Below are 25,518 nucleotides of genomic sequence, written 5' to 3' on the forward strand. Positions count from 1 at the left end.
TTTGGTAGAAAATTGAGTAGTAAAAAACTCAATGATTTCATTCCAGTAATTTTCTAGACAATCCACGAAAACTAACCAACAGCCAACAACATTATTTCATTCATCGTATGCACGAAGTTGTTGTCTATGTACAAATAAAAATAATAATCATTTTCATTATTATTTCCCTATGTTTCTTCCAATAAACACACATTAAGCTAGGTTGTGTCAAGTGGTTTGTAAAGTAAAATTCACTGCAGCATTGTTAAGCTGGTGTCTCAATCCAAACCATTGTTGCGGCAGAAAGTTTTGCAAATCAAGAAAAAAATTTTTTTGTGTAGTTGAATTAATTTTCCGAGAATCAAAAATTTTAGCATTCTCGGCGAACAGGCCTACTAACTGGAATGGTTCACAGGTTGTTGTTTTTTATTGTGTTTGGACTGATGAAAAAACACAACAACATTGAATTCTTCATTTCTTTTGAAAAGATTGGTTTACATTATAAAATTATCATCACAATATGAACTAAAAAAATATTTAAAAAAAGTATATTAACACCAAAATAAGCAAAACTTCATTGTCACACCGTTTTTATATTCTCAAAAGTCTGGGAACTAAGTTGGTGGTGAATCACATGGGAAGATAGTTACCACATAGAAAATATCTTTTATACTTATAATACGACGTGACCTTCCTGTAGTACCAACACCCCCTGTCAAGCTCTATGAAATGTACAAAAAAAATTGCTTTATAAAAAAAATTGGTTTAAAGCATACTCTCATACCCCTTCTGGATCTCTGGGAACGAAGTTGCTCTGAACATTTTTCAAACGTCATGTTACCACGTGTTATATAAACAACAATATACTTTATAAAGAAATATAGAAGAATATAAAAATATAATTTAGCAAGAAACTCACACGAAGAATAATAATTTTTAATTAAAAAATAAACACTTCAGTCTAAAAAACATCATTTGAAACCTCTTCACAAGAGGTTTCAAACAATAGCTTATAGACTTACAAATCAATAACTAATATAATTCCCAAAATTAATTTAAAACGGTAATTTATAACCATGAAAACACAGCCTCACTTCGGCGTAAAAAATAAAAATGGTAACCAAGCTACGTTTAAAAGAAATTATAAAACTAAATAATTCCATAATAATAAAAAAAATTATTATTACGATAACGCTCACCTGAAGATGTTACTGGCCGTCGCTACTAAGAACTGGGTGTGCCTAATCTAGAAGTAATACTTTCTACTCACACGCAAATTTTTGAACCAAACAAAGAACAGCGTTTATACAAAAAATATAAAATGTATATGCATCATGATAGCCAACATGGAGTGAATCTTTAACTCCGTAAACCTGTGTATTTAAAACTCACATAGATCTCCTTTTCTAAAATCCATTGAACGTGGCACTACTCAACGTAAATGTATCGCAAAACACATTCTTCCACTGGATTTATAATAAATTCGAACACTACTTTGGCATATTTAAGGCTTCTCTACATTGACCGCACCAAAAAAGTGCGGAATATATGGTTTCATCTTGCACTCTGACGACATTATACAATGAAATCAAAGTTTTTTAGAAAGTCGCATGTAACTTGATAGCAAAATTCATATTGTTCGGGAGTCTGCACCATGTAAGGTCTTTGGTAGCGGAGTGCTTTCACGATCTGATATATATCAACAATGCGTTCCGTGCGCAAACTTTCCAGTGCGATGCTTAACCCGATGAAAACACCAGTTCGACCAGCTCCAGTACTGAAATAAAATGTCACCATGGTAAAATACACAATAAAAATAAACATTGGCTTAACAAAATTCGAAATATGTAAAACATGGAACAGCAGTACACACTTGCTTAATAAAATACAGAAAAACTGCACATCCTGGTCTCGGTTAAATAATCACAGCCAGATTGGCCGAATTACTTATCTTACCTGCCATGGACGATCACCGGGCCGTCGTTTTCAGCCTTCTTACGAGCTTTTTGCACATGACCGATAAGTTCAATTAAACCTTCCGAAGATGTCGGTGTCCGGCTGGATTGCCAGTTGGTGTATTGATACTGACGAAGATGTCGAGTCGATGTATCCTAGAAAAACGTGGATAGTTTTTTACAAAACACAAAAACAACGCTGGGACGGGATATTTCTTTCTAGTAAACTGGGAAACTTTTGACGCGAAAGAAGCAAAGCTTAGCAATAAGGCAGACTTACCCTGGCGTCCGTGATTTTAAATTCTCGCACAATAAAATTTGCAAACCGATTTTCTTGTACAGGATCGATGACGTAATAATGATGAGTCATCGATTTCGTTACAGGCCAGTATGGGTAACATAACTCCTAAAACAACAACAACGAAATTTCATGAAGTCGGAAAATACAGTACAACACACACACAGATTACGTCAAGAAAGAGACTGCACGTGACAACGCATAAACACATGTGATGGAGAGCAACAAAAATGTGCGATAAAGAGAGAAATAAACAGCAGCTATACCTTTCCTTTATCTTCGGTGTCTCCCAACATGACCACTATCGAGCTGTTGTGATCCATAACCATACGCCAAAAGTCTGCGACAGTCCGCTCAAGTGGACCTTGAGTTGCGATAAATTCGTTTTTCTGATGGTATCCGTCAATGAAACTAGCATTAATATAATCACTTCCTTCGTGGCTACGTAAACTTTGCAGTACCACACGATTAGAATCGAATGGTACAACCGTACGGCACCGATTTTTCTTTTCGTTTATACTGTTAAGTGCAGCTGTCATCAACCCAGGGTCTAGTACATTGTTGATTTCCAACGAAATCGATTTAAATTGACCTTCTAGTAAAGTTTCTCTACCGTCTGAACGTAATTCTGTAAGCTTTTTAAATTCTGATGTCAAGTCACTGGATGCGATTTCTGTATCACCTGATTCAATGGATTCAGCTAAGACTTCATACACAAACATATACTGCTCGTCTGTTTGTACCATGAAATTTCTCTGCGTGCGCATCATAGTTACGTAACCGTAAATGTCAATCATACTGTCTCGTTTAACACGTTCCAACATGGCGTCGATAGCTATGTAGCAAGCGCTTCGACCTACACCAGCACTGCAATGAACTAACGTTGGACCACTACCAGGTGGGTCGAATGCACGAACTCTTTTAATAAAGGCGAGAACAGGTCCTGGATTGGATGGTACACCTGGATCAGGCCATTGTAAATATTGATAGTGCATCACGGTTTGGGCGTCACCGCTTATTGTGGAAGAAATTTCGAACGTTCGAATACAATAATGACATAAGTTTGTTTCGTCTTTTATCTCAACTTTTATCGTGCCATACGTCTCAACGCCAGAAGTAGGCCAATAGCGTTCACATTTATTCTAAGTGAAGATAAAAATTACGAAGTAGAAAATGTAAAAAGTAATAAGGGAAAGATATTCTGAACAATGTAGCAGCGACACTCTTGTAAATTTTATGCATTGATCTACAAAATTTCAAACGCTCATCGTGACATCATCAGGGGCACGAAATAAAAAATATCAAAATTTTAATTATACGATAAAAAAAAAAAAAACGTTCTAAAATGACTTTTTCGAAATTCATAGCATCTATTTTTTGTGAAGATTTTCCAGTAACCAAGCAATTTGTTCGGTTTGGTTGATATTTGAAATTAAAGGAATTCAAATTTTTTGTAAACCAAACAAGAGAAATCTCTAATACAATTCCTTTCTCACAATTTGAATATTATTTAAACATAACTCCCTACCCTTCCTCTCTCTTCGAGTTTAGTCATCATGACAATAATCTGGACATTTTGTTCCCAACATAACCTCCAAAAATCATCCACTGTATTCTTCATTGGACCCTGCGAAGCAATGTAAGCTTTTTCTTTGCAGTAACCATCAATGTAATTCGCGTTAATATAATCGGAGCAGAGCTCGCCTGTGTGATCAAGTTTTACCCGAGACTCATCAACTACAAAGAAAGAAAGACATTTTCAAGCAACCAGATTTTTAGAAGACGTTGTGATAACAAGAAACCGTGGTTTCACTTACAAGCTAAGACATTAGGGTATCTGTTCTTTGTTTTATTTTGAGGAAGTAAGGATGCTTCGGAAGATGGTCTGCTACCAGGATCTATGGACTAAAGAAACGAAAATATGTAAATAAATCAATCAATAAATGAACTGAAAAAGCTGAAACAAGTCCTATCATCAATATAATGGCACACAATAAAACAACAACAACATGCTAAAAATGGGAATTGTAAGTTAAAGAATTATGAAAATATATCTCAAAAAAAATGTCACGACTTTTTTTTTAAGACCAAGCCAAATTTCATGATCTTTGTGTCATGATTTGCTTCCAGCCTGGACCAAAATACAAACAAAAAAATAAACCTACTTCAAATTCTTGCAAGAACTTTACTCCACCATTTGCTTTCAGATTCTCCACATGTTTACCCAACGTGTTGACAGGAATTGGAGGGTGACTCACCATCCCAGGAGTTGCGCACTGCATACGGTGAACTTCGGCTGGATCAGCTGATTGTGAATGTCGTTTTTTTTTCCGTACTAGATACTCTGATTCACCGTTTTTGGTACTGGAGTTTCTGTAGTAAAAATACGGGAAGAAAAAAAATTAACACATTAAAGACAGTGCCTTTCCACCCCTCAAAATGTTATGGCACAAGATTCAAAATAAATTTGGAAATTAGTAAAAATGTTATACTGCCATCGACAAGTCTCCCTGACTTTTTTGACGTTTAAGAGAGTACAAGAAAAACATGTCACACAATATCTTAAGACAGACGGTCAGCCAGCCAGCTAGCCAGCCAGACTTACCTCCTGCAAACGAAGAATATCACCAATACCACAATCAGGATGAAAACAGCAGAAGCAGCACCTGCTATGATGATCACCATATTGTTACTCTTTTCTTCATCAGCTGCGACTGCCTCTGCAACATATATCCAAAATGAAATATACGTGAACAGCAACAAAACAACAAAACAATAACAACTTGCAACAACAACAACAACAACAACAACAACAAATGCGTACCATATTTCACAGGTGTACTAAAAGGTGAGTTTGTGAAGCTATACTGGTTCGAGTTGGAATCCTGCAAAAGAAAGAAAGATAAGGATTAATTTATTTAATGCTTAAAGGGTGAGAAGAGAAGTCTTATTGACACGTAGAAGATATACCTGTTATACTGACAGAAAAATATTTACAAAGGGAATGGGCTTACAATTATTTAGACTACTTTTTGTTGTTTGTAGACGTATAGGTTACATTTTTCTTACCTCTTCAATGTTAATCAAAAACAAAACACAATAGGCGTCCTACTACTACAACTGATATTTTTCAAATCACTCAACCTTGTTATGACGTCACCAGAACAAAATTAGTTTATATTAGCAATTAACACACTGACCTTTTTAACATATGCTCTCACAAAAGTCGTATAAAAGTGTCCAGCTTTGAGTTCTGTATTTCCAAAATCCCCATGCTGCGAACCAGTTCCTAACTTAAATTTCGTTGGTAATTCTTCCCGACGAAATAAGGCAGCAATGTAAAAATCCACGGCGTGATGATTTTCTGTATTTCTTCGGCGACGTGTCACGTGATTATCTTCAATACCAATTGATTCCGGCTTGTAAGATGACGGTATTTTTTCTTTATCACCCAGATCAATTACGTACAGTAAATAATAACTGAAAAATAAAGGAGATTATAGTGTAAAAGTTTGACAAGATTTTCTTTCTGAAAAAATAACAGTTGTACAGCTCTTTGAAAAAAGCACATTTCAGAAATCAAATATTTTGAATAGACAAAAGGAATGACAAACATTTAAATATCTTGACAATATCTTCCTCAGACCACCATAATCTATATTATTCCCACTTAAAATTAAATAAACAAACGTTACTAAAATCGAAGTTTGGGCATCTAAAACACATACATTGTACACAGAAAGAAAAATGTATTACTACAACTGAACCCACACATACCTTATAGGGCCATTGACTTCAGAGGCTGCTTTAATATCCAGTAACAAGTAGTTCACCTGTTTGTTTAGCTCTCCTAGGGAAGGTGAAGACAAAGCAGCAGGTTCTACAAGAAAAACAGAAAAAATCGTAATGCAGCGTTATATTTGAAAAAAATATTACTGGTCATGATGTATGTTTAACTGAAAATGACGTCATGTTTTGTTGTTTTTGTTGAAAGTTGTTCATAAACATATTAAAATGGAACTATTTATTTCTCTTTTAGAAATAATTTGTTACATTTACACCTATACACAAATCGCATCAATTCTTCAGATGATAAACAAATTTCAAGTCCTGAGTATAACACATCACACATTGTTGCAACCTATACACAAATCGCGTCAATTCTTTAGGTGATAAACAAATTTCAAGTCCTGAGTATAACACATCACACATTGTACACATTTAGTTACAAAACTTATCTGAAAAAAGAACTTTCACACTACAGACTTACTTTTAAGTTTTGTTGTGAATCTGATCGCAACTGGATCTCCATCCCCTGCGTCTTTAAGTGATACTTGAACGTGGACAATATACTCTGTACTTGGTAACAAGCCATCTAGGAAATACTTCTTTGTGTCGCCTATTTTGTCAGTTTTACTAATCTTTTTCAATTGTATCTTCCCTTCCTCGTTGCGATAGGTTTTGTTAGCACGATGAGTGATCTGTAATAAAAATACTTACTACTTACTTTCAAAATCAAACATTTTGAGGGCATATTGGAAGCACAACAGCTGCTGAACTAGACAACTGCCTAAGATATCAATCCTACTTTCATGTTGTGCGTTAAGCAGAAAGGATCTATTCACACTTTTTAGTCATGACATGACTAAGCTTAAATTATTTAAGCCATAGCCCTTTTTTTGTTTTAGAGTTAACTTCGATACCATAATTGGACTGAATTTTGTTTGTGAATGTCCTCACTTATTACCATTAAAAATATAATCAGCTACTACCAAACAATTTAAAATAAATGAATTACTTGCATGTTGTAGTAGAAATAATAGTGGTTATTGCCAGTAATATTATTGTAATTACTATGTAATTACTAAAACTTACCAGATACTTTCTTTGAAAACCTTTGAACTTGTTTGCATTGATTGGTTCATCCCATTGTAGATACACAGACTGTTCGGATACTTCATTTACACGTAAATTTTTAACCATGGGTAATACTAAAACCAAAAAAAAAAAAAATGATAATAAAGATAAAAAAATAAAAACTAATTTAATTCATACATATTATAGAGATATCAGTATACCATGCTTTGTAAAACATGTGAAACGGGTCATCAACATTTTTGTTTTGTCGATTATCGATGTGCGCTTTTTCCGAATGGCTAACTAAATTTTCGGAAATACTGGGATTCGACCCCATGCACTTCAAACTTCCCGGTTTTCAGTGACAGCTTTTCTAGGGCGGTAACCTTAGCCCGCTCTTTTTATTTTCAGTTTTCGAATGCAAAATAGTATAGTAGCTGAGTTAGACAACTTCTCAATCTAATCATATCAGCTAAAACATTTGTTGATCAATAAGCAATTGTAAATTCTTGTTAGGGTGTTTACATTGACTTAACTTAATAACTGATTGCCAGGTACCATATTTAAAAAACAACATAATTTGTTTACCTTCTTTGTTTGTCATCACCTCAAGAGGTACAGTATACGGGCCAGTACCAACTGCTGTTATTGCACCCACTTTTATCTGATATCTACAAAACATAAAATCAAAAGGAAAAAGTATAGCAACATAGGATCATGGCCTGACTAAAAATTTTGCATGTTAGTTTCAGAAGAGGGACTTCACCATCATATGTCTGATTAATGACTAGTGTCCTCTCTATTCATGAAACAATACCTAATGCGTATAATTTAGAAAAAAACATAATTTACCTTGCATTGGCTTTTAAATCTGTTAAAAGAAACACAATTGTGTCTTCATCATTTACAACATCGTAACGTTTATTCGTCCATCTGGTTTGTTTAGTTGTTTTGTAGTTAATGTTATAAGCAATTATATCTCCATTTCGCTTCCAAGGATCAGGTTCTTCCCATTTTAGTTTGATAGATGACGACGACTCCGTAACTCCTTCGAAATGTAATGGTGGTCCGGAGGGTATAGATGGTGATGTTCGTATCCAAGTTATATGTTTGGCACTCCACCCACCTTCACTTAATTCTGCAGATATCTTAAAAGCATAGTAAACACCTGGGTCTAGATCGTCATACACAGAACTGCGTATTTCCCCAGAAACAAGCTTAGTCCTGATACTTGTAAGCATGTTATATTTTCGTAAAGTTTTTCCATATTCGATTTTATAGTATTTTACATTTTTGGTACGAGGCCACCACTTCAAGACAACGTAATTTGTGGTTTGATCAACAGTAACAGTAACTTGCGGTGAATCTGGAAGTTTTGGTGGTGTGATAACAAAGAACGCTTTACTTTTAGGGCCTTCACCAAGACTGCTGTAAGCGGAAACCTGAACCGTATAATTTGTGTTGCTGGTTACATCTTCTTGCACAATGCCATCCTGAAAACAAGAACACAAATTGTCTATTTTAGTGATACTAACAGAGCTAATCTTGTGGCTGTGCATAGTCCCAACAACACGAAATCTGTGGCAAACTCCTTTTTATACTATTTAAATTTTGGTCACAAGTGGGTGATTAAGTGAGTACATCATATAAGATATGTAGTAAAGTAGTAGTAATATTTGTTGTTTCACAAATTGTACAATTTCATCTATTAATTTTAATATTTATGATAGCATTTAGCATATAAACACCCTGTGTTAGATGGCTTTGTTTAAATTACACTTAAATTGCAAAAAAGTTACAAGTGAATATCAAACATGTTTTTTGCTAAATAGTCTATTAGTAAGGTGCAATATTAAATTTTTTAAAAAAACTTGTGCAGTAACAAAAGGGAAAAAAAATAAAAATAAAAATTCCAAATCTGTAACAAATATATTCTATGTATAGAATCACATGCTACTCTTCATCTGAAAATGTTTCTTATCAAAAACTAGTTATTGGAAAACTCATTTAGCTTTTTCCCCTTTCCTCTTTTTTTGAAAATAGTCATATCAAAAATTAAGAAATAGAAAAGAAAAAAAACCCCTCTTATTCTTCAAGTTGCCATATACGTTTAAAAAAGTTCTACTAGTGGGAAAAATACTTTTAAAGTAAATCATACATAATAGGGTAGACACACTTAGATGCAATCTATGTCTAACTGGATACACACCCTTTAACGCCTGTGTTACTTTTAAATACAAAACAGTCTACATGTCTCATTATCAGCCTATTGGCTGTAAGACATCAATGGGCAATTGTTAGACATATTTGGTGGTTGCAAACAGTAAATAACAGAAAATCTGACTCAAACGAGAAAGTAAAGAAGTAAAAGAGCACTCACCCGAACATTAGCACCAATAACTTCTTTTACAGATGATTTCCATCCTGACTTGGTACTGTAGTGTATTCGATAACCAATGACACGACCCAATGACGTCAAGCTAACTTCTGATAGCCATGTAACAGCTATAGCACTATCATTAAGTGCCTGAGCTCTCACTGCTCTAGGAGCTCCTTGTGGTGCTATATGAAATAAAGAAAAATAATACAACTTATTACTAATGTTATGAAGTTAAATTGTTAGGTAAAAAGAGGTATAATACATACCATCTTCTTTTGTCCACAATTCGAACTTCTTACTTGGTGGACTTTCACCTATTTTATTTATGGCAGTTGCCCATATTATGTATTTTGTAAATTTGCTCAAGCCTTGCAGTTGGTATTTAAGTATGGCATTGTCAACAATTGCGGTATACGGGGTTCTGCTAAGCTGTCTTGTATAAAATATCTTATACTTTAAAATGGGTGAATTTTGATGCTCAAGTAATGGAGGTTCCCATGTAACTTGTACTGTTTCAGAACTCATAGCAAATGCCCGAACTTTCCTTGGAGGTGAAGTAGGAGCTAAAAGTAAAAGTATAAAAAGAAATCATATGGACGTATAAAAAGTACACAGAAAGGAGAACCTCATAGAACAAAACAAGGACCATAATACAACAGTAAAACCTTATCAGTTTTTTACATTTTTCCCAAGTAGAGTCTGAATATCTTAAAAATATCCAGGTTTTCACCAGAGCCTATGGTCTTACATGCCTCTGGAAACAGCTCCACTAAGGTTAATTAAAATGTGGAATCATTATTATGTTTTTAACACACCTCCCACAGTTTTCTATTTTTGACGATAGGTTTATTTCATGTTTCAAAAAATAAAATGTAAAAAGACATATATATTGAATGAATTTTTTGGCCAACTCTATTAATAAAACAAGGAAAAATGAAGTCATTAGAAAAATAGATGCTTGAATTTCAATTGTCTAAAAGCCATAAAAAATGCTAAAAACTTCCATGTTTTAAAATTGGTTAAATTTTCTAAATAGTACTTTTTTAAAGCCATAATTGTCTTTTTAGAATACAGACAAATTTTACACAGAAGAGCGTGTTTCATTTTGGTGGTAAATATACAGAAAAGGAGCAAAAATTAAAATAAACTAACCCAGAGACTTTTTTATAGAAAAAAATTGAAGTTTTGTAGTGTCTAAATTCTCCATACTAATTTCTTTAATACAAAAACAGACGAAAAATTGTGTTCTTTGTTGCATGGAGAACATGAAAAACAACTAAAACGGCTGCAAAAAATAAACACACAAAATTTAAATAAAATCTGTTCTTACCATCTGGTAATGTTTTTGCGGTTGCTGTATTCGACACTACTCCATACATCGCATGAGACCTTGGGTAAACCCTGACTTCATATTCTCGATTTGGATTTAAACCTTCCAAGGCTGTTTGATAGAGAGTAGCATTCCAGATATCTTTGCTACTCCAATATTTTTCTCTTGCTGGTTCATCCTTTCGATTATATAAAACTCGATGACCCACAATTCCATTTCCTGGCTCTGTTGTTGCATTCCAATAAACAATTATCGACCGGGAGCTATTAGTTTTTGCAGTCACATTGGTAACAAAACCGGGTGCTAGTTAAAAGAAAAATAGAACTAATAGAACTTAATACATAATTGCATTTTTAGGTAGACAATTTTTAAATACCTCCAGGTGAAACTCTGAACACTTTAACCTCTGACATGGGTCCTGCATTGACAAAGCCTACAATTTGAACTTTCCAGTATATAACTGGAGCAGTGTCAGTAATGTAGGTACTGCCGTGCCAACTCAAATTGTAGTATTGCTCATTAGGAGATACTTGCACCAACTCCCAACGACTTAAGACTTCATTTGGACGTCTGGTCCAGTAGAGTCGGTACCCTTGAACCGGGCCATATGTTCTGACAGGATTTAGCCAACTCATTGTGAATGATTTGTTTGAATGAGCTATATTTTTGAGATATCTCACAGGTTCAGTTATTTCTAAAAAAAAAAATTTATATTGTAATTAGGGTTTCAATAATCTCAAGTTGTTAAAATACATGTGTACTTTTTTCTTATCCTGAAAACCAAAACAAAAAAGACTTCACATGTATCACTATCCTTGTAAACTTAGCAAAACTTACCTCCCCAATCACTATATGCATACCCCCAATCAGAAACATTCCCAACGCCGTATCTATTACCAAACCGCACACGAAAATTTAACCAAGTATATGGTTTTAAATCTTTAAATTGATAAAACCAAGGCGGTGAACCAGATATTGATATACGTGTGGTATTGTATGGATCATTTGGTCGTAAATTTTTTTTCCAAGGTCGAACATGTAAGATGGCGTATGTGATAGGAATGTTGGCATGCCACTGTGCTTCCCGATAGTTGGGCATCAATTTAATTGTAATTTGTGTACGGCCCGTGTTAACATTTTCAATTTGATTAGGTTTGTAGGGTAATGCTAAAAATAATTCAATTTATAAATTCATAAAATCATCCAAATGGTTATAAGCATTAGTGTTTAATCTCTAGATTATTCACTGCTTTTGATCTAACATAAAACATTTTGCACACTGAAAATATGGGTTTAACTGTTCATCTATTGTATTTTTAGGAGGTTGATTAGAAAATAATATTTGCAACCACAATTATAAAACTCACGTACGTTTCACGTATATATAAGCAGTGGCAGTGTCGGAACCAGCTTCATTTTGTGCATGACACCGTACAAATCCTGATCTCATTGCAACAAGTGACATTTTTCCACTTGTACTCTGCCTGAGGATCCAACGATCATCATGCCACCAACTATAATCGGGTTGTGGATTACCAGTTGCTAGACAGGTGAATTCAATCCATTGTTCTGGTCCTTGGACTGACACATTTTGTGGTCTTTGGGTAATTCTTGGCTTTACAAGCTGAACTAAATTAAATTTACAGCATTAAAACATTTAAAAAACCTGACTACAGACTTTTTGACTGCCAAAAATGAAGAAGACCTGAACAAAAAGTAAATTGGTTTATGAAAAAAAAAAAACACCAGATGTGCCTTTAATCACATTTTATTATTAACTGTGTTGTTTTTGTCTTCTATGTTGTGAAGTAAAGGTAGTCTAAGTGGAAATTGAAAAAATAAAAAATGTTGTGATATTGGAAGGACATTTGCATTTACAATTGCAATGCAAGTTTTAGTTCCCTTAATTCCGTCTTGCAGGGGAATTATGTAAGTAGAAGGCATTTTTAAAACTCATGGTGTTCAGGGTGGCTGCATATTCTTAGAAAGTAAATCCCTAAATTTTTTTTAGGATTTTTGTTTTACTTTTTCCGGGAGTAAACTATTGGTTAACAAAAACAGTTTTTTAATAAGAAAAAAAACTGTAAATAGGGAGATTAAAAATGCCCCTTCCAACTTTTTAGTGATAACTTTTGAAGCACAACGTGAACACAACCCTACGAAGCTAAATAGACCTATTTCCATATCCATTTAGTTACGCGAAATATACTTGCGAAAATGCAGAATAAACTGAAAACGAGATTAGTTATGAGCAAATTTTGGGATGCTGGTTGTTTACATGCAAGTTTGAAGAATGTATCAACAAATTGTTGACTTCTACAGCTTTTAACTAGCAGTTTCACAGAAACGTAGTTAACACAGTTATAAAGAGGAGGGTGTTGGTAGTGGCAGTGTGACAGAAAAGTTAAAATATTGCATATTTTAAGGGCGTATCTTTTGATATATTTTAGCTAGCTAAACCTCTAAAACCTAACAACCATGTTTTTAGAGTGATGTGAATACACTTTTATTTTACTCTTTCCAAGTAAATTTAGAATTAAAACTTAATAAACAGTTTACTACTTCGTACTACTCTGATCATCTCTGAAAAAATAAAAATTAGCTTGCTGGTAGCCAAATAGCAAGCAGCTAAAAAGCTAACAACCCTGGAAAAAACATATTGTATATACTTGACAAACGCTTACACAAATACTCCAGAAACCTGAAGTACTAAAGAAAGAGTTAAGAGATGTTCAGTTAAGAGATTTCAACATCAAAAATAATGGAAAGGCTGGATTTTCTTATAGCATTTTCACAAGTTATTTTTTCCAGGGTTGTTGCTTATAGATTAAAGTACAGTCTGAATGTAATCTACCACTAACGAGAAACTAATAATAACATTGGGATAGGTTGTTTTTTTTAAGAAAATAATTGCCTCGCGGATAAACAATGACCCCACACCATTGATTGTTTAATCACAATAGGTTGCAAGATCAATTTTAGCAATGAACTCTTTTAAAAATTTTTAATTGCAGTAATTAAATATAAAAGTTTTAGCTGCATGAGTAATCAACAAATCGTTTTTCAACATTTGTTGCATAAAATGGTAAAAATTTATATTTTGAAACTATTGGCTGTTGTGATTATGAAATTGTCACAGTCACTCTGTCACTACTCTTTCTCTTACTGACTGTCAATAATCGTACATTTGCATCAAGCATTGTAATGGTTAAACCTTAATACTTACAGTTTTGTAAGTAAATTGATAGAGCAAAGAGCTTATCAAAAATCTTCATATATAGAAAAAGGAAATTCTTTTGTTAAATGGCACCCTATTTTTTAGGATTTTATCCAAAAAAGTGAAAATGAAATATACTTTTTCTTGTAAGAATGTCTGGATTTCTGCTGTGAACATGCTTGATTTTTGTCAAAATCTCAGTCCTAATGTTCTAAATTTGACCGTAGTGTTGCTTTGTGAAAATATAAAACCAAAAATTTCACATTGTTTTCACTTATTAAAGTTAAAGTTCGACATGGCGAGCATTTTGTGGACAAAATTTTACAGATTTGTTTTTTATCGAATACAATTTCCGTTAGAGGCTCAAAATGTGACACTAATGAGCAAGAACATTCCAACGAAAGTTTAAAGTCCAACTTTCCCCACCAATTCAAATTAGTATCCTAATTCTGAAATCACAAATGTGTAAAATGTAAGTTATAAATACTTCCAGAACTACCCTCACATGGAAAAAAAATAAACAAGGTAAGGCACTCACAACGTCAAAGTTAATGACTATTTGAAAACCACATTTTTAGTTAGATTTTAGTTAGATGTTGTTTAAACAAAATAGGGTACACTCAATAACTGGAGGCACAGGATATACCAGCAAGAACACCAATTTTGGTAAACAGCTCGAAATTTCATGTTTGTTCAAAACAAGTCAGCAGCCAGCCAACTAGTAATAGCTACTCATATCATATTCAAAGCTTGCTAATACCTAGCTCATTTAACACCAAGAATAATAAACAAAAGCATTAGAATGCCCCAATAATACATGCTATTATCCCATATTATCACCAAATGTTAATAACAATCTGTTTGACAAATTAATTTGCAAATATTGCAAGTAAACAAACCATATCTGCACTACTTTGCTGCAAGCTAAAAATTTGCTCATAACTAATCTCATTTTCAGGTAACTTGGTATTTTGGTGTAAATAATTCGCGGAACGAAAATGGATACGGAAATAGGTCTATTATCATTGTATTTTGGTCGGAAATAACAAAAAATAACAAAAAAATGATCCTTTAAAGCCTAAACATGGAAAAAACCATGCAATGTCTAATTATCAATGTAGTTCGATCTGAAATGATGAGAAAACATTCCATCGTAGCTTAAAAGAAGTGTTTTGCTAAAAAATATAGGAATCAAAACTTGGGTTGGAACTTTTTTGATAACTCCTTCCACTTCGTCTAAATACGAGGGAATAAACACTGTTATCTTGCTAAAACCCGAGACTTTTCTTTTCTTAATGCTAATAGAAAGTCTAAGTGAGATATGTTGGCGAATACATTAAAAAAAGAAAAACAATAACTTTTTACCAAATTTAAGAAAAAAAATGTAGTATTTGACATACATCATCCTGTAGAAATTTTATTTATCTTTTGAAACACGTATTTTAGATATACTGAGCATGTGTCAATAGGGGTTACCTTTTCCCAAAGATAAAAAGAAAAAAAACTTAATCGACTAATTTGTTACGAAGTGCTAAAATTGCAACTGCCAAAATACAAGTAATATGAAAAAGTGTCTTCATAATAAATCTTAAATTGCAGAAAAAAATTCACATATATATACTCGATTTTTTATCGAAAAAAAAGAAGACACCTACTTGGGGCAGGTACTCCATGTATATGGAAACGGCCCACTTCACGAATTCCAATATCATTATGAATGAAACAAACAATGAAAGACCTTTTAACCAATCTTAAATTGTAAATTTTCAAGGTCGTGTTGTTGTTTTTTAATAAGTAATCAAAGCCTTCTCCTTCTTTCCACGATGTCTTGATCTTTTCAAAAGGTTTGAAATCCATCAACCAACGAACTTCCACCTTGCCGTGACCACTCCCAGCACAATTTAGAGTAATGTTTGTGCCGACATATTGCTTTGCAAACTGGTCATAAGGTGGCATATTTTTTGTAATAACAGGAAATCCAGAAGGTAACTTGTTTCCTAGAATAAAATAAATAAATAAATAAATAAAAAAATAGCTACGTCAAATTTAGCCTTGTATACCAAAGTTCTGAAAACCACTTACCATCAACTGGAGTGTATTCAACTTCATGGCTGACTGAAGTATCGTGACCATTAGTTGCTACGCATTTGTATGTGCCACGTGACGCACCATTTATATATGGCCATTGTATCAATGACAAGCCAGTCTTATCAGGAAAAGGATAAGGCCACGGTGGACGATCCTTACTAAGATTTATCAACTTTCCATCTTTAAACCATTCCAGCTTGAAGGGTTTATCACTTTCAACTTCACACATTAACACTGACCTTCCAGTGTTCCGTATGGTAAGCAGTTTGGACTGTTTTGGATAGTACTTCAATATCAATTTACCTAAAGTGAAAAAAAATTGTGACTGATCAACACAGATGGTATTGTTGCTGTTAAGCTTAAGAGGTAAACAGGTGGTGATGCTTGTAACAACCTATCATGGGCAACTAGGAGCCAACTGGGGCTAAGATTAGCCTGATTCCAGCTTTTCAAAAGTAAAATTGTTATAATGTATATTAAGTTGGCTTTATTAAATATTTTAAAGAATATGATAAGCTTGCCGCAATAATGTCACAATAAAAACAAAAACAATGTGCTTCTTAAAAGAAAATATTGTTCTTAAATTTTTTTATGCAGAGGTGAATGTTCTTCTACTACAAATATTGGAGGATAGTATATGGAAGTGCTTATTACAAGTAACTTGTCATTGCAGAAAAGTGGCCAGACAGACAGAATTATACTAAGACAAAAGAAGCTGACAAAGTAAGATATCTATGCAAACTTAATACCCCCTGCTATGTTAGTTAGTTGGAATGCTCAATTAACAACAACAGCCTTCATTATGTCAATCATGATAATAACACACAAACAGGGATTTAAAAAAATTAGTTTTATAAAAAGAAGACTATTGTGTCAAAATAAAGAATTAAATGCTCTACTTAAAGGTTTTAAACTTTAATAACATAATATTAAAGTTGTTTACTTTTTCAACCTCATCTAGAAACCTCACTCAAATTATCTAAAAACCTTCCGCAAGATATGTAGAAATTTCCAGTAAATTAAAGATGTTTGAAAATTAGCTAAAAAGTGCTGTTTTTTTAAATCATTGTTTTATTGATTCCAAGTTTATAACCATAAGTTTTGTTTTATTTTATTGAAAGCTCATATTTGCTCAAAAGTGGCTTTATGGTTTTTCCTGTCTACAATTTTATAAAATTTAGTGTTACGATGTTATAAAACATAATTAATCTTTTTCTACTTATACTTGGCTACAAAACAAAATATCATTGAAAACAGAGATTAGACCGTTATGTAAAGAGAAAAGAATAAACATATAAATGATTAACTGAGAACAAACAAAAAATAGATGATAAAAAGAGCAAACAAATATACAATAAACTTAAAAAGGCAAACACATATAGTAAACATTTATCAATTTTCACAATGGAGCGAAATGCAATAAATACTGTGACTCAAAGTTACTAGTTACCATTTCAACATGGTACCACATTAATATGGTACCACTGGCTTTGTGTTTACTCTTTTACTAAAGCTGTTAATACATTAATTATATTCAGAAAAGTAAAAGATAATTTGCGTGGGGTTTCTAGATAAGGTTAAAAAAGCATGAAAGAATCCAAATCCAGAATTTTAAGTAGGGGTACGTCATAGCACATGCAGACCTGTGTGGTAATTAGGGGCCACAGGGTACACCTGAAAGAATACAGAAAATCCACGGGATTTTTACTTAACACACACCAAAACCTTTATTAAAATTACAGTTGAAGCAGCATATTCTTTGTAAAATAAAGTATACACAAAACAAACAGTTCTTGCAACCAAATTAAAATATATATATATATGTGCTTAACTGTAATGGGCTGTTGACCTAAGATTTGCATATTATTTCTTTCAAATTTTCTTAGACATATTAATTATTATCCTAAAGATAATAATATAATAGCATATTTTACCAAATACAGCTCCTAGTGGTGTTGTCTTTGTTTCCTCGTCCAAACAAAATTTTGATTTTACTGATATCTAATATATTTTGCAGATCGTAACTTATTTTACTGCCAACAAAAAAACACCAAAAGGCAAAATGTAGAACTTTTGAATTAAAAAATATATTTACTTATTTCCTATTCTTGCAAGCAATAATTTTATTCTCTATTTTTCACAAACGATATTTCTGGCTATAAACTATTTCAAAATTTAATATCCGTGACATTCTTAATAAAAAATATCAAGAAAATAAATGGTTAATTGACTGTCCTTTTATTAGGAGAGACAAATGTTGATGTTGATCAAGAACTCAGATTTGGAGTTTCCAAAGTATAATATCGAAATGTGTTTGTGTAAATAATATTACCTAAATCAGCATCAGTGGCATTTTTGATTGTTTGGGACTTAAAAGAGAAAATTTGAGTGGCGTGTCAATCCTTGTCTAGTTTTTAATAAAATGAGTTGTTTTCAAAACAATTATAACCATGATACAAAATTATTCTGCATAAGCGTTGCACACTCTTGCAGAGGTATTTTTATTAATTAGTGCACAAGACACAAAATATATTTCATTGATTGAGATTTTTGCTAGAGAGTTTTTGTTCCAAAATCCACTACAACGTTCACTTTAATAAAAAAATTCTGTCTCGATTGACTTAAATGTGAGGTTATTTAAGCAAAAATGAATGTCACAAAAACTTTACATAAGTCAGAATAACTGCAGCGACAAAAAAAATTTCACTGCTTGTTGTCTCTGCAAAGTCAGTACCTGCCATAATATTGCGCTTTGCCTAAAGATTTTAGGACTTAAATGAATCTTGCACCATATATAGTCATGACACCTGCCAAAAGAGGTCATCAAAAAAAATTTTTATGATGCAAAATGGACTTGTCTAAACACTAAACTAAAAGCTTATATATATACACTTTTATTTAAAATCTTAGACGCAAATAAAGTTGTCAGAGCAAAACCCTATAATTCAAATTCACCTCAGAGCAAAACCTGGAAATACAAAGCCAGTGTGGTCACATGTTACCCTCTCAAATAATACCATAATTAATTATATTTATTCTGGTAAGGAGGCTATTCGCACTTAGAACAAAGGATTTTCTGATATTAATCATGTGAGTAAAAATAATAAAACTAACCAATCAAAAATTTGTTTGCAACTTTCCCCAACCCTAACTATTAAAAACTATGTTGGGTCTCCTGGCTATAATATTTCAGCCAAAAATGTGCCATGATGTCTCCTTAGTTCCCTTGTCTTTTTCTTTTTATATTATTTGGAACAAAGTAGCAAGTTCTTTAAATTTATTACGTTATATATGAAAAATAATCGATGAAATGTCTTAAGCCAGATAAAAAAAAGGTTTGGATAACTAACACTAAATATTTGTAACACCCATCCATATATCCAACCTGGGTAGATAGCAAGTAAAGTATGCTTCACTAACAGAACATACCACAATATTTTTTGAGCGAAGGCTAAATTGTACTTTACATACAGGGTCTTCCATTTAATAAACAAAAATAAAATCAAGTTGCAGTCAATTAATCATAAATGGACAATGTGGCAAACAAAAAAAAATTAATTTTAAAATATGTTCTTACCTTCTGAAATAGAAGAAATGAATATTGATATGCCAAGTATGATTCTTAAAACAGAATAATTAGCCATCCAGTGTGCCATTTTAAAACCAGTGACTTCAATGTACAATTAATTTTAATAAATCATTCATTCACTAAAATTTCATGTTGTGGTTAATGTCTTTCAAAAGCACGATGAATAAATGTATTTTTAAGTATGTTATTTAAATATCTAAACGATAAGAACACAATATCAAACATTAATAAAATAAAGAGCATCCTCCTAAAAAATTATTCACATCACAGTGTAGAAATAAAATAAACAGACGTAGTACAGCCCATCACTCATCTTGCGCTGGAGTAAACTGCTCATATTATGCGTACCCAAAGTGTTCGATCAAATTAACAGCCTCACTTGCTGGATTTACAAATCAAATTACTAAAGATATATTAAGGAAATGTGGCCACGAAAAATAGTTAAAAGATATTATTTAAAACCTCGTCGCTTTTATAACCGGGGGTATTTGAAGCCACATGTTTTTCGCGTTTCGCGTTGACTCTTTCTCGTCAATTTTTCTGAAGGGGTTGCTTTATTAAAATATTATTTTCTTATATTGTTCTTTTATTATATCGAAACCTATTTTATTTTAAGTACGATTCGGATTCGAAACACGAAAATTCAAGGGAATTATTTTCTTTTTTTGTTTTCGTAGTGCAAAATAAAATTCAAAACAAGAAACAACTTACCGAATAATAGCAAAGAATTTTACAAGCAAACTTTTTTAGTTGACCAAACGAAAAACAACAACGGAAATATTTTAATTATTGTAATTCTATGTCCATATAAAGTTCAGTTATGGCGCGGAACTTACTTAATAGTTCATAATTGGGGTTTCGACATATAGCAATACAACTGGAGAACATTCACTAACCTTGTCACCACGTTATCCACTTCTTCTTATGTTAATGAGATTCTTGAAAACAGGGAATGGGTAAGAAAATGGGGTGTGATAGAGAGGTCACTTGCTAATTCTCCCAAACTCTCTACATGATGTGGAAAATTCTTTTAATTGTTCTCCTGGTTTATCAAGCCGGTCTATATTGAGTTGTAAGGGAAGAACACAGTTTTTCTTTATAAAACACCGATTGCTCAGTGGCTGAGCATTAAACTTACGTAAGCTCAGTTCTCTAAAGCATAGTGGAACTTGCTCAGCCTAAGAAATTGATCAAAGAGAAGAAAAGTGATGAACGTCGTTCTATTTCTTTCTTAATATTATACCTAACCTTTCATTGCTCTGCTATGATACTGTGAACCTATTTTACTACCTACAGTATACTAGCCTACTTAAGTAAGCCTATTTTCTTTTCTATGGTATACTAGCCTACTCAAACTAGCCTGCTTTCACAACTGGTTCTGTCTTCTTCCTTACGACTCAAAAACAGGACAAAACGTGACTTTATTTTAAAAGCAATAATTTTGAAAAAACGTAAAATTTATGAAATAATTATACACAACTCCATCGCTGATAATGGAGATATACAAAAAAAGTTGATGGACTGGAAGTAAGGTTGTCTTTATTGTTCGCACTTCTGCTGGTATAATTTCACTGTAAAAACATAACATCAAGTCAAAATTTTATAACTTTAACAAAATTTAACGTATCCATTCCAATTTTGTGAATTAACTTTAAGTATATCAAGTTCTTTTCGACTCTACAGTAAAGATCTACGACCAGAGGAAATTAACGCTTTCATAGAAGCCATCTGTTAATCCCCAATGAATAGAATATCTTAAATCCGATGCTAATTTAGTAAATGAGATGCAATTAGGAAAATTAATCACAAGTAACAACTTCGAGCCCAAACCACTAACTCAACAACAGAAACAATAACAGCAATATCAATAAGAACAAGGACAATAACAACAACAACAACAACAAACAATAACAACAACAATAACAACAACAGCAACAACAAACAACAATAACAACGTTGCTAGTGATGTTTCTTAGAACTTCTTGATTTTAAAGGAAACCTTTTCAGAGATTGGTGACAAAGTTGATCATACACATGATTATAAATGCGATGACATAGTGATAAAAAATTGTAAAGCGACAAAGAATGAAGGACGTCACTGTATTGTCTATTATTAGCAAGATAACTACAAAATTAAAATTTCAAAATGGATCCTAACAACACGGCACACATCTTATAAAGATACTATAAAAATATTAATCTGATAAATTAATTGAGGTATAATCATAAGAAAACTGGGAACAAGTTTATGCATAAATTTCTAATTAGACTTTTATTTTCGCAGTTTCGTAAGCGTTATATTAGACAAAGATGTTGGCAATTTGCATCCTTGTTTTCAAGAGTTTATTTTATTTCTCGCCTCCAAAAGGCTAATAAATGCAGCGTCAACAAAAAATCCCTGGGAACTAGGATGGGCGTTCTCCAGCCTTCACAAACACTTTAAGTATTTCTTTGAGCGCTTGCGGGTTCAGAATTGAAGTTGAACCTTTATTCATTAATTTATTGTTATTTGAAATCTACAGAATCCATATACCCTATTTCTGTAAGCTGTCGGTCGACAACCAAGATCGTACTGTGAAAAGGGGATCCTTCTATTATTTGTGTTACTCGTAGGATACCATATATCGTATTTGGCAGCGAACAGAAATGTTGGTGCAGTGTCCCGCACAGGGCGTACTTGTGACTACAACGTTGACATTGATATATGGTTTATCAGCCTCGTTTTCAAGTTCGATCGGCTGATTTTTGCTACATCTTTAAAGCAATGATTTTGAGTTGCGCGTGCTTCGCACTTTAAACCATAACCTAGAGCCACACTTCTAAAAGTAAACAAACTACCACAATCTTTCATTTCATTTTAACATTATTTTGCACTAATACTTTTTGTTGCATAGCTACAGTCATGTGTCGGTTAGATTAATGGCTTTTATTTCTTCTGTCATTGTTACGCTGTTTTAAACTATACTATAGGAGGGAAGAAAAACCGTTTTTAAACTTTCTGATAAAGAAACGTGATCGTTGCATTAATATCAACAATAGCCTTTAAAATCAAATTTCCTCTCTTTACAATTTTGTTGTCGTTAATATAAATGAGTTTATCATGCGCTGCAATCATAAAGACAGGGTGTTTCCTACTGCGTCCGTGTAAATCCTAAGAGATATTGACATAATACACAACACTGCAAAAATATATATTTAATAGCAGGAGGGTGACATGGACTGTACCTATAAGGAGTGTGTGTGGCAGGGGTCGGGCATATATATTATGCATATATAACACACATCAGTCTGTGCTGTATGTATACTCGTCCTATAGTATTTCAATGGAACGCACTTTTCGTTTGGCGTAACACATCGCTTCTATTGTGTGAGTGTATAATATGGATACTATATGCTTTGGATATATAATATGGACCGGATTATAAGTGTATATAATAACAAAAGAAAGGTTTTATAATGAGTGTGTACATTACAGATCGGTCTTAGATGGTGCGTGTACCATATGGACCAATCTCACGTACATTTTGCTGGTTTTACACATGTCATGACGGTGTAATGAGTATCGACAGATATATAAAAATAAATGAGGTTGCCATTATAATTGCTCCCAACAAACCGACAATTTCAATCTAATTAATATTCGATGATGTAAATGGAAACATAGCAGACAATTGATACCGGTCCAATACCGTTAATTATAGATTTACCTTCTACTGCCTATGATGCGTTTTGGGGTAAAGGTACTGAGTTTTAGGAACCCATCATAGCAGCATGCAGACCCGCGGGAAGCAAAAATAGTTTTAAGAGGGAAGGTCTTGGTGTCTCCACACTGAGCTACTATGGTAAGCCCTGAGTTAGAAAATCTTGCAAATTGAAGAGTTTAGTAAAAACAATGTAAATTATGTATTGAAAGATCATATTGTTGGTTGTGATCATTAATGCGGTTAAAAATTAGCCAATCTCTTTGAGCGGCGGGGGATGGGGGTGAGGTCAGGGCTTGTGCCACTGGTTACTACAGATTTGGCGTGCATAGAGGTCTTAGTTGTACTACATTTGTTGATTGTAACACCTGAAGGTAATTTAATATATTAAATAAACACAAGATAAATTTGATTCGGTGAGACGTCTTTCCACAGGACCGAGGTTTGCCATAATTCAAAATTTCAGCAACAATTACATATCATATCAAGCTGCTGAGTCAGCAACCATTACATATCATATCAAGCTGCTGAGTCAGCAACAATTACATATCATATCAGGCTGCTGAGAAATTTTTATGGCCGCCAAATGTTTTAATCCTGCAAATTTTATTGCTCATCCTGCTGTAGGCTAAAATACCAAATCCATTCATATTTAAAGTGTCATTTTTGAGTTTTACTGTTTTCGCGATTGTCATTAATAACAAATTTAAAAACAAACCAACTGCGATATTCTCGTAAAAATTTGTTTAATTGTTATAAATTAATTCACATGCAATGCAATTTTTGACTGTGGGAAATTAATTTTCTCCATCATACCATAGAGTATGATTGTCTCCAGAGTCATTTACCACAATTGTTGTGTTAAGAGCCTGTACAGTTTACTGTGGGACAAACTAACATAGAATACACAACACCTATTTAATAGAATCTTTTGAACACACATGTTTTTAACGGTTGAAGTTTTTTTTTGCAAAGGTCTTAAATTTTTGGTGGGGATAAAATTTCGCAAATTTAAATTTTTTATTTTCTTGACACATTTTGGGATACGTAATTTCGTAGACAACATTTTTTGCGAGTTTGATAAAATGGACTTAAAAAGCATCCCCAAAATTTAAAACTTAAAATATCACGCAGTATCTCATCCTGTTTAAAGGTTAATGCTTGACGTAAAAAATATTCTGGAAAACATAAAAAATAACTTCTAAGAACTTATCAACAGGGCTGTTTTACGCTGTTTACAGAAAGTCGACGTAAAAGTCATAGCATAGGCATAGAAGAGTATCCTGGAGACGAGGTTGTTTTAAAAAGAAAGTGATCTATCCTCTAGGCATCTAGAGCCAGTGGTCTGGTCTTTATCTTGTGCTTCTAATTAGATTCGAGGTAAACAAGTTAACAAGTGCAAAGAAAGCAAACAAACAAACAAACAGAAATGCGAGTAAAAAACAAATAAATAAAGTTATAATGAATTAGTATCGTTCTAGAAAGAGATCAGTAGAATTAGAATAAAAAATACAATAAATTCTATAAGAACGACAAAACAAGAAAATGTATTATATTTAGTGAGAAGAAAAAATAAACATAAGAACCTTACCGTAGACAATTTTTTATTTTCGTGAGTTCATTTTGTTGTATGTTCTGGAATAAACCGTTATGTTTATTTTTAATATCTATGCAAAATCTCCATCGCAGATGAAATTTTTAATCACAGAAAACCGATATTATCTTAATAATGGAATTACTGCACATGATAAGAGAAGTATAGTTATGATAAAAAAGCGATGATTATAATTTATGAAATGGTTATTCAATCGCAGTGAATATTCCTTCACCTAGAAAATTTAGTCTGTGTTGATAACTTTGCTTCTCTTTAAGGAAAACCCTGCTGGTGAGAACGTAGAAAATAGACAGATGTGGTAAAAAATATGATCTTCAAAAAATATTTATTCAAGCTTAAAAAAATTAACACTTTAATCCAAAAGTTTCCCTACGCCAACTTTACACGCAGTATCATTTATCTTTATTTTGTGTATAAAACATTGTGGACTGAGTCCTAAGTTGGCCAATGTACTGAAATAACTTCTGTTTGAAGTTTATTCTCACTATTGTTTTGTGTTACCAGGTAAC

General features: G+C 32.9%; 1 protein-coding gene across 2 annotated transcripts; it reads right to left on the bottom strand.

The window, feature by feature from the left end:
* Nucleotides 1-441: 441 nt before the first annotated feature.
* Nucleotides 442-25,038, bottom strand: LOC130629440 (receptor-type tyrosine-protein phosphatase delta-like). Of its 2 annotated transcripts, XM_057442632.1 has the most exons (25): nt 24,986-25,038; nt 19,682-19,889; nt 16,099-16,407; nt 15,672-16,013; nt 12,171-12,428; nt 11,637-11,966; nt 11,176-11,493; nt 10,800-11,102; nt 9,736-10,032; nt 9,470-9,651; nt 7,942-8,582; nt 7,678-7,760; nt 7,108-7,223; nt 6,503-6,713; nt 6,010-6,112; nt 5,433-5,712; nt 5,057-5,117; nt 4,838-4,952; nt 4,398-4,605; nt 4,050-4,137; nt 3,761-3,969; nt 2,499-3,374; nt 2,215-2,340; nt 1,936-2,090; nt 442-1,756 (listed from the first exon to the last, which is right to left on the bottom strand). In XM_057442632.1, the coding sequence occupies exons 2-25, from the start codon at nt 19,758-19,760 to the stop codon at nt 1,555-1,557; spliced, it is 5,892 nt and encodes a 1,963-aa protein (XP_057298615.1). In that variant the 5' UTR covers nt 19,761-19,889; nt 24,986-25,038; the 3' UTR covers nt 442-1,554. The 2 variants fall into 2 exon arrangements, with proteins under 2 accessions (XP_057298615.1, XP_057298614.1); XM_057442631.1 differs by lacking the exon at nt 24,986-25,038 and having other exon boundaries at nt 19,682-20,201.
* Nucleotides 25,039-25,518: the final 480 nt, after the last annotated feature.

This window comes from Hydractinia symbiolongicarpus, chromosome 2 (assembly GCF_029227915.1).
Source record: "Hydractinia symbiolongicarpus strain clone_291-10 chromosome 2, HSymV2.1, whole genome shotgun sequence".
Lineage (NCBI taxonomy): Eukaryota > Metazoa > Cnidaria > Hydrozoa > Anthoathecata > Hydractiniidae > Hydractinia > Hydractinia symbiolongicarpus.